A 10,346-nucleotide genomic window follows, 5' to 3' on the forward strand; every position below is an offset into this window, starting at 1 on the left:
TGTATTAGGAAAGATTCCCTCCTCCCCATTTTTTTTGGAATAGTTTAGTAGAATTGGTGCCAGCTCTTCTTTCTATGTATGGCGGAACTGACTATGAATCTGTCTGGTCTAGGGCTTTTTCTGCTTGGTAGGCTTTTTAATGCTGACTCAATTTTGGAACTTGTTATTAGTCTGTTCCAGGTTTCAATTTCTTCCTGGTTCACTTTTGGTAGGTTGTATGTTTCCAGGAATTTATCCATTTCTTCTAGGTTTCTTAGTGTGCATAGTGGTGTTCATAATAGTCTCTGAGGATTTTTTGTATTTCTGTGGAGTTGATAGCAATGTCCCTTTTGCCATTTTTTTATTGTGTTTATTTGGATCTTCTCTTTTTTTGTTCTTTTTTAGTCTAACTAGAAGTATATCCATCTTATTTATTCTTCCAGAGAACCATTGGTTTCACTGATCTTTTGTATGGTTTTTCTTGTCTCCACTTTATTCACTTCAAGTCTGATTTTGGTTATTTCTTGTCTCAGCTAGCTTTGTGCTTGGTTCACTTTTGTTTTTCTAGTTCCTCAAAGTGTAATGTTAGATTGTTAATTTGAGATATTTCTAACTTTCTACTGTAGTCGTTTAGTGCTATTAACATTCCTCTTAACACTGCTCTAGTTGTGTCTCAAAGATTCTGGTAGGTTGTATCTTTGTTTTCATTAATTTCAAATAATTTATTTCTGCCTTAAATTCACTGTTTACCCCAAAATCATTCAGAAGCAGATTAATTAATTTTCATGTAATTGTATAGCTTTGAGAGATATTCTTTGTATTGATTTCTATTTTTACAGCATTGTGGTCTGACAGCATTGGTATGATTTGGGTTTTTTTTTTTTTATTTGTTGAGAATTGCTTTATGGCAGAGCAAGGAGTCAATTTTAGAGTATGTGCCATGTGCAGATGAGATGAATGTATATTCTGTTATTGTTGGGTGGAGTGTTCTGTAGATGTCTGTTAGGTCCATTTGGTCAAGTGTCAAGTTAGGTCCTGAATATCTTTGTTAGTTTTTTGCCTCAATGATCTGTCTAATATTGTCAGTGGAGTGTTGAAGACTCCAACTATTATTGTGTGGTTATCTAAGTCTCTTCATAGGTCTCTATGAACTTGTTTTATGAATCTAGGGTTCTCTAGTATTGGGTGCATACATATTTAGTATAATTAAGTCTTCTCGTTGAATTGAAACTTTTATCATTATGTAATGCCCATCTTTATCCTTTTTGATCATTATTGGTTTGGAGTCTGTTTTGTCTGAAATAAGAATAGCAACCCCTGCTCTTTTTGTTTTCCATTTGCTTGACAGATTTTTCTTCATCCCTTTACTTTGAGCCTATTGGTGTAATTGCATATGAAATTGGTCTCTTGAACATAGAAGACAGTTGGGTCTTATTTCTTTATGCAACTTGCCACTCTGTGCCTTTTAATTGGGGTAGTTAGCCCTTGTACAGTCAAAGTTAATATTGATATGTGTGGATTTGATCCACACTTGATTGTGTTTTTGCTCTGTAGTGTCAATGATCCATGTACTGAAGTGTGCTTTTGTAGTGGCTGATAATGGTCTTTCATTTTCATGTTTAATGCTCTTTTCAGCAGCTTGAGTAAGGCAGGTCTGATGGTAACAAATTCCCTTAGCATTTGCTTGTCTAAAAAGGATTTTTTTTTTCTTATGAACCTTAGTTTGGCTGGATATGAAATTCTTCCTTGGAATTTCTTTTCTTTACAAATGCTGAATATAGGTCCCCAGTCTCTTCTGGCTTGTAGGGTTTCTTCTGAAAGTTCCACTGTTAGCTTGATGGGATTCCCTTTGTAGAAGACCTGCCCCTTTTCTCAAGCTGCCTTTAATATTTTTTCTTTTGCACTGACCTTGGAAAATCTGATGACCATTTCATGTGTTGGGGATGGTCATCTTGTATAGGATCTCACAGGGCTTCTCTGATTTCCCGAATTTGAATGTCAACCTCTCTAGTGAGGTTGGGGAAATTTTCATGGGCATTATCCTCAAATATGTTTTCCAAATTGCTTGCTATCTCTCCCTCTCTTTCACGGGTGCCAATGAGTCATAGGTTTGGTCTCTTTATGTAATCTCATATTTCTCTGAGATTTTGTTCATTCTTTTTTATTCTTTTTTCTTTATTTTTGACTAAGTTGATTTGAAAAATGGGTTTTTGAGCTCTGAGATTATTTCCTCATCTTGGTCTATTCTACATTTAATACTCTGATTGTATTATGAAATTCTTGTAGCATGTTTTTCAGCTCTATCAAATCAGTTTGGCTCTTTTTTAAAATGGCTATTTCATCTTTTAGTTCTTGAGTCATTTTACTGAATTCCTTCAGTTCCTTGGACTGTATCTCAACTGTCTCCTAAATATCGATAATCTTCATTGCCATCCAGATTCCGAATTCCATATCTAATATTTCAGCCATTTCAGTTTGATTAAGAACTATTGCTGAGGAGCTAGTGGACTCATTTGGAGGTAAGAGACACTCTGGTTTTTTGAGTTGCCAGAGTTCTGTCCCTGTTTCTTTCTCATCTGGTGGGCTGATATTCCTTTAGTCTTTGAAGTGTCTGTTTCTTTCATGGGGTTTTTTGGCTTTTATTTTGTTTTATTCTCTTGAAGATTCAACTGGTATAAGTTGGGTTCATTTGACCCGGTTTTTTTTTTTTCTGGATGATTTCAAGGGGCCAAGGCTCAGATCAGCACTCCTGAGCTGGGGGCTTGAACCTTAGTAGGCTGGGACCAGGCCCATGGCTTTGTTCTCTGGCCCCTCTAGGTTAAGCACCTGCTGTGCTGCAGGGGCCAACTTGCTACTGGTTAACTGGCAACAACACACCGATGAGGAGTGCTGGCAAAAGTACTTTCTCAGAGCAGTGGCAGTGGGGTCCAAGGTCATTGGTGAGCAGCAGCAGGGCAGTAGTGCTGCAGGTTCTGTGCATGTGCATTGGTGGTGGCAGGTTGACAGGGTCTCCACAGGTATGTGTACCAGCAAAGCGGTGGTGAGAGGCTGCAAGCGAGTGTGTGCCAGCAAAACAGTGGGGAGAGGGTGCATTGAGTGCACACTGGTGTGAGCCCATCTGCTGAAGCTCTATGATGGTTAGGTAGGGTATGTCAGCAAAGAAGATATGGTGATGGCTGCTGGGAAGTGCTTCAGTTAGGCATCTGACATTGCACTTTAAGTGGATGCAGCCAGGCAGGGACCATGAGAGAGGCTAGCAGACTGGGAGGTGCTCAGACCATACTGGATCCGTCCCACAGGCAAGATAGCCCAGTTCTATCCAGGACCAATAGTCGACAAAAGCCAAGGCCATGTATTTGGGCATGGCAAGCCTTGGGGGATGGGAGTTCCTGGTTGTGCTCCACTGCAGCCATTCCTGTGCCAAATATCTAGGCTCCACACTGGCCAGAGTCCTGTCCCTACCAAGTCTCCAAGCAGCTCTCTTTGCCAGCTCAAACATCTATGGGAGTTGTGGGGTCTCCTAAAGCTAGGATTTCAGAGGTCCATGGCGAGAGTGGGCCACTTCACACCAATTTACCTCACCCCTTCCCCAGGAGCTGCTCAGGATTAGGAATGAGTCTTGGTGCTTGGCAACCTGTGCAAGGTTCCCAGCTTCCTCTCCCTTCAGCCTTGGGTCTGCATCCTTCCTTCATCAACTCTCAATGCCTTCCTTCTGAAGTCCTGCTTGGAGTTTATCAGTCTTCTTTACGGTCTGGTCTCTCAGTGGGAGAAGCTCTTCCTGACTCCATCTACTTAGCCATGATGGTTCTTCTCCCACCTGACTGTTATTTTCTTCCCTCTGTAAAACCTCGGTGGAACAGCTAAGCAGGCTAAGAAGGAGGCAGCTGAAAAGGAACAGGAGCTGCTAAGACAAAAACAGAAGGAACAGCAGCAAATGATGGAGGCTCAAGAGAGAAGCTTCCAGGAAAACATAGCTCAACTCAGGAAGAAGATGGAGAGGGAAAGGGAAAACTATATGAGAGAACTGAGAAAGATGTTGAGTCACAAGATGAAGGTGAGTCTGGATGAAGCTTGGCAGTGCTTGAGGCACAATGCCAGTTCCTCATTTAGGGAAGAGCCAAAATTTTAAGCTCAGTCAAGATTCCAGAAGGAAACACAAAAGATATATTTCACTTAAATTTGAAATACATATGAATTCTACTGAAGCCTGTAAGTTTACAAGACTTCAGCACTTTCTGTCATGTTAGACTTTGGAGAGTACACATGACATCCCCCAGGGTGCTGGGCTGCTGTTTGTGGTGATTATAGGATGGTCTCACTGTGCCCCAATTAATTAGGACCTTAGTCCACCAGCCCTTAGGATTCTTGGCACAACCATCAAAAGGACCCAAAATACATCCATCTGGATGAAAGTATCAGATTTGGCTTGATATGAAATGATACTGAATGATCTCAGATTGCTCCATTTGTTTCTGTATCTGCCTGACTCATCCTATACAACTAGAGTAAAACATATTCCTTGTCCCAAACTGGAGCTTGACAACCAGTGTTTTATACAGGGTCAGCAGTCCCCATTATTTGCTAGATGAGCATGGCCTTGCTATATCGGTGGAAAGGGGAATCAATTAGAATTAAATCTGCACTCCCTCTCAAAGGGCATTCATTGTGCTGGAACAAAATTCTTCCCCACCTCCAGTGAGATGGTGCTGAGGAAATGTCACAAAGGTGTATATCATGGATACTCCCCTTATTTAGGTCCAGTCATCTGGAAATGTCAGACAAACTCATCAAAGATTTTCTAAGATGTTAGAGAAATGGACACATGTTTAACTAATGAAATTGTTAAATACAAACCTCGGTCTCTTAAAAATTGGGGATTTTCAAAAGTAGGCTCTTTTACTTTTATAGGTCCTAGAAGAACCGCTTACTGAAGGATTTAAAGAGATATTTGAGTCGTTAAATGAAGAGATTAATCGACTGAAAGAACAAATTGAAGCAGCTGAAAATGCAGAGCCCTCAGTGTTTTTACAGATTCTTGATGTGGCTGGCAGTATATTTATTGCAGCACTACCTGGGGCTGCTAAGCTAGTTGACTTAGGAATGAAAATTCTTAGCTCATTTATGTAATAGGCTGAGAAATCCTGGTAAGAAAATTATAAGCTGAGGTTTCTTTTGTTAAAATGGTATAACACTGTTGCTCATTTTAAAAGTATATGTGTTATTGCAGTTTCATTTAAGAAAAGTTTAAAATTAAAAAGCAAATTTCAAAGAATATTATGGCCTGAAGTTCATAAAAACAAACTTAATTTTGACTAAAGTAATAATTAATAGAAATGGGGAACAAGTTAGAAGATAAAATTATTCCTAGAAAAGATTTAAGTAAAGCAAAAGGACAAATGGTAATATAAAGAAATTATTTTCAATTAATGTCATAGTCACAGAGATAATTTAAGTTATAATTAGCTCTTGCAAATCAGTGAGAAGAGAGTAACGCCACATATTTTAAACAGGCAAAAATATGATAATAAAAATGTTTAATTTTACTGACAATAAAAGTTGTGCAAAGAAAAACTATGAGGTTCTTGCTTCAATTTATCATGGGCTTGAAAGAACAGTTTGACAGGGCACTGAGCTGGCAAGGGTTTGAGGATATTGTCAGTGTCTCATATTTGCTAGTGAGAGTGTGAACTGTTGGAATCATATATGAAATATTTAAGTGCACATACCTTTGATCTAGCATTTCCACATTTAGAAATCTATCATATAGATTGATTTACTCAAATTGAAAATGGTATATATAAAATAGTACTTATGTTGCAGCATTGTTGTAATGCCAAAAGACTGAAAAAAACATTAAAGCCCCTCTTTCAGGTACTGATAAGGGAAATCTTGGGAAACACTCGTAAAGGAATACTCTACAGCCACTAAAATGAAGGGAGAAGCTCTATTTGAACTAACAATGACAAGTCTCCAAAATGTATCATAAGTAAAAAAAAAAATGATGCACGAAGCATGTATAATTACTACCACTGAATTTAGAAAATAATAAATGTGTGCATATATTATTATCTCCTTCTGGAAAAATAGAAAATTATCTAGTATACATGGTCACAGCAGGAATGAACCTGAATAGTTGAGGTGAGAAATTAGAAAATAACTCATTTCACATCATATATTCTTCTGTGCCTTTTTTTTAATAAAAATTGATTGCATTAATGTTATATTTATTATCTTTGTTGAGTGCTTTAGGTTAACAAATACAGATTTCATTTAGTTCTTACTATAACCTTGAAAGGCAAATGTTATTATCTATGGATAATAAAAGGAAGATAGTGAGATTAATCTATTTGCCCAAGATCATCCGTTAGGTTGCCAAGTTATGACCTCAACTTGTATTTCATAACTCCAAATCCACTACATAGACTCTATTATCAAGGACTGGAATAATCAGTCTTAAAGTGGGTTGTCAGACATATCAAAAGCAAAACAAAGATAAGATTGTCAAGATGAACACAAATATAATATACTTAGTTGAAAAAAAGGATACATTAAAGGATTTTAAACTACTTATAAAGTCTTACTTTCTTGTATTCCATATAGGGAGCTCCATTTAGTTATAAAGAATTGCTGCCGCAGCATGGATTTGATCTTTGATCTGATTTGTTCAAGATTTTGGGAGGCCAAGCAGTGATTGCAAATTCTTATGAAAATCTCTTGTTCTTTCCTCTTTCAAGGCATTATGAAGCCAGAAGGAAGCTCCTCTGATGTGTGCACTCCAGAAGTCTTTCACTCTTTTGTCAATATGGTTTTGTCCCACTCTCTTGAGTCTTTCTATGCATTTGTCCTCTTCACGCAGGCAGCATTAACCAGGGTGACCTCAGCACAATAGTAAATTACATTCTATTGTAGCACCTCTACCAGCACCGCAAGCACATAGCCTCCACCTCCATCCAGCCTCTCAGGGAGCCGAAAGCAGTTTCTATATACTAATCCACCAAAAAAAAAATCATATTTCGTGATCTTCTGTGTCTTTAATATTTTATACGAACTTATTATTGATATGTATTCAAACATGGACAAAAATTATTATTAAAATTAAAAAGGAAATAATAATGAATGGATGGGAGAGTTCCCATGATAGGAAGAAAGTGATTAACACCACTAGAAATAGCATAAGTCAGCTCAACAGGAAAAGCTCGCTCATCAGAACAAGGAACTAAAAAGGGCACAAGACATGCATCCTAATTTCGTTTTTATTGTGACCTTTCAATAAAGATTTCAAAGTTTATTCCAAAGTATACTTTCAGATACAAAGTCCCCTGGGATGTTGCTTGGAATGGTCTCTAAATGCTGTCCCATATTTATAAAGACGATGAAGTAGAAGGAAATTTTTTTTTCAACTCAACATTTTAGGAATTTGTTTTGGCTTTCTAGTTCTCAGTACTTGAATGAACTCGAATGAACTCCTTATAAGTCCATAAGCTGGGCATATTCTCTTGACTGAGGGCCTTTGCAAAAGGGGCAAAGATTTCTTAAAATCCTGCTTCCTCACACTATATCTGTTATTTCTCAGCCCCTGCTCATCCTTAAAGTGTCCTACTTCCTAAATTTCCAAGGCTGGATGAGATGCCCTTCCCAGTTTTGCCATGGCACCATCTTGTCACTCCTACCATTGAAGATGTTATATAATTGTAACATTGAAAATGCCTATTTACACCCGTCTACCACCTTTGATCTCAGGTGCTAGGTCTTCTTCATCAACTTAGGTTTAGTTCCAAGCACAAAACCCACCACATAAGCTCAGGTGTGAGCTAAGTACATAAGCTACCCTCCAATATGGCCCCAATTTACCATAACCTCACTGTATTCCCAATTTCTAGAGCTCTCAAAATAAAGGACACAAGTTTAGAAACTAGTGCAGAAGGGAGTCACTGAATTAGAAAGAACATGCACACTTGTCTGAATTTACCCTGTTCTCTCTGAGGGACTGGACACCACATGGCCCCTGTGTTCCTCAAGTTTCTCACCTATGATAATCACCCTGGAATGAAGTTACTGCCTTTGGCTCACAGGGCAATTACAATGTTTAGCATAGTGAAGGAAGGGCCAGAAACTTAGAAAAAAGGGCTCTTTTAGCTAATAAACAAGTATTCATCTTTACCCTTAAACTATACATAATTCACAAAGATTCAGTTGTCCCTGGAGCTATTTTATGGTTCCCCGATATAAACGATAGATTTTATTGTTGAGAAGAAAAAAAGCAGCTGATTTCCTAGAATTGCTTCTATTTTGAAATAACCCTGCTCTACTTTCACTTTCAATGTCACCAGTATTCACACACACACACACACACACACACGATCTTACTCTCTTCTCTCACTGTTTATTTTTTTCTCTTTCTTTTAGAGACAGTGTGGAACACAGATATAACGTGATATTAATTAAATTGATTTTTCAAGTTAGAATCTCACATAATGACTTGCTAGTTTGAAGTTGCTCAATGGTTTTAGTTAAACATTACTTAATCTCTTTCTCTTTTTCCTCCTTGGACAAAGGGAATAACAAACACCCCATATTTTGAAGCAGTATTGTGTTGTTTAAATAATATATGTAAATAATCTGGCCTAGAAAGTAATTGATAAATAAGAAACGTTATTGTTGTTCACTCACCAAACACAGAGGTATTTTAGTCAAGTTGTTGATAAAGACAGGTGACAGCGTGCTGGCAGTCCTCAGAGCCCTCGCTTGCTCTTGGCACCTCTTCTGCCTGGGCTCCCACTTTGGCGGCATTTGAGGAGCCCTTCAGCCCACCACTGCACTGTGGGAGCCCCTTTCTAGGTTGGCCAAGGCCAGAGCCGACTCCCTCAGCTTGCAGGGAGGTGTGGAGGGAGAGGCGCCAGCGGGAACCGCGGCTGCGTGCGGCGCTTGCGGGCCAGCTGGAGTTCGGGGTGGGCGGGCCAGCTGGAGTTCCGGGTAGGCGGGCGTGGGCTTGGCGGGCCCAGCACTCGGAGCCGCCGGCCAGCCCTGTTGGCCCTGGGCAATGAGGGACTTAGCACCCGGGCCAGTGGCTGCAGAGAGTGTACTGGGTCCCCCAGCAGTGCCAGCCCACCGGCGCTGCGCTCTATTTCTCACCGAGCCTTAGCTGCGTTCCTGCAGGGCAGGGCTCGGGACCTGCAGCCCGCCATGCCTGAGCCTCCCACCCACTCCATGGGCTCCTGTGTGGCCCCAGCCTCCCCGACAAGCACCACCCCCTGCTCCATGGCGCCCAGTCCCATGGACCACCCAAGGGCTGAGGAATGCGAGCGCACAGCACGGGACTGGCAGGTAGCTCCACCTGCAGCCCCGGTGCGGGACCCACTAGGTGAAGCCAGTTGGGCTTCTGAGTCTAGTGGGGACGTGGAGAGTCTTTATGTCTAGCTCAGGGATTGTAAATACACCAATCAGCACCCTGTGTTTAGCTCAAGGTTTGTGAGTGCACCAATCGACACTGTGTATCTAGCAGCTCTGGGGGGGCCTTGGAGAACCTTTATGTCTAGCGCAGGGATTGTAAACACACCGATCAGCACCCTGTGTTTAGCTCAAGGTTTGTGAGTGCACCAATCGACACTGTGTATCTAGCTGCTCTGGGGGGGCCTTGGAGAACCTTTATGTCTAGCTCAGGGATTGTAAACACACCAATCGGCACTCTGTATCTAGCTCAGGGATTGTAAATACACCAATCGGCACTCTGTATGTAGCTCAAGGTTTGTAAACACACCAATCAGCACCCTGTGTTTAGCTCAAGGTTTGTGAATGCACCAATAGACACTGTGTATCTAGCTGCTCTGGTGGGGCCTTGGAGAACCTGTGTGTCCAAACTCTGTATCTAACTAATCTGATGGGGAGGTGGAGAACCTTTGTATCTAGCTCAGGGATTGTAAACGCACCAATCAGTGCCCTGACAAAACAGGCCACTGGGCTCTACCAATCAGCAGGATGTGGGTGGGGCTAGATAAGAGAAGAAAAGCAGGCTGCCGGAGCCAGCATTGGCAACCCGCTCGGGTCCCTTTCTGCAGTGTGGGTGCTTTGTTCTTTCGCTCTTTGCAATAAATCTTGCTACTGCTCACTCTGGGTCCACGCTGCTTTTATGAGCTGTAACACTCACCACGAAGATCTGCAGTTTCACTCCTGAGCCCAGCCAGACCACGAGCCCACTGGGAGGAACAAACAACTCCAGATGCGCGGCCTTAAGAGCTGTAACACTCACCGCGAAGGTCTGCAGCTTCACTCCTGAGCCAGCGAAACTACGAACCCACCAAAAGGAAGAAACACCAAACACATCCGAACATCAGAAGGGACAGAATCCAGACGCGCCACCTTAACAGCTG

General features: G+C 41.0%; 1 protein-coding gene across 1 annotated transcript in view; it reads left to right on the top strand.

Annotated features, from left to right (window-relative positions):
• Positions 1 to 5,550, top strand: part of GBP7 (guanylate binding protein 7) — a 44,269-nt gene extending 38,719 nt beyond the window's left edge. The window contains exons 10-11 of the mRNA XM_009424758.5: positions 3,840 to 4,033; positions 4,888 to 5,550. Of these exons, the coding sequence (XP_009423033.4) occupies positions 3,840 to 4,033; positions 4,888 to 5,106 (413 nt within the window). The 3' untranslated portion in view covers positions 5,107 to 5,550. The remainder of the gene's footprint in view (positions 1 to 3,839; positions 4,034 to 4,887) is intronic.
• The last annotated feature ends 4,796 nt before the right edge of the window (positions 5,551 to 10,346 follow it).

The sequence above is a fragment of the Pan troglodytes genome, chromosome 1 (assembly GCF_028858775.2).
Source record: "Pan troglodytes isolate AG18354 chromosome 1, NHGRI_mPanTro3-v2.0_pri, whole genome shotgun sequence".
Classification (NCBI taxonomy): Eukaryota; Metazoa; Chordata; class Mammalia; order Primates; family Hominidae; genus Pan; species Pan troglodytes.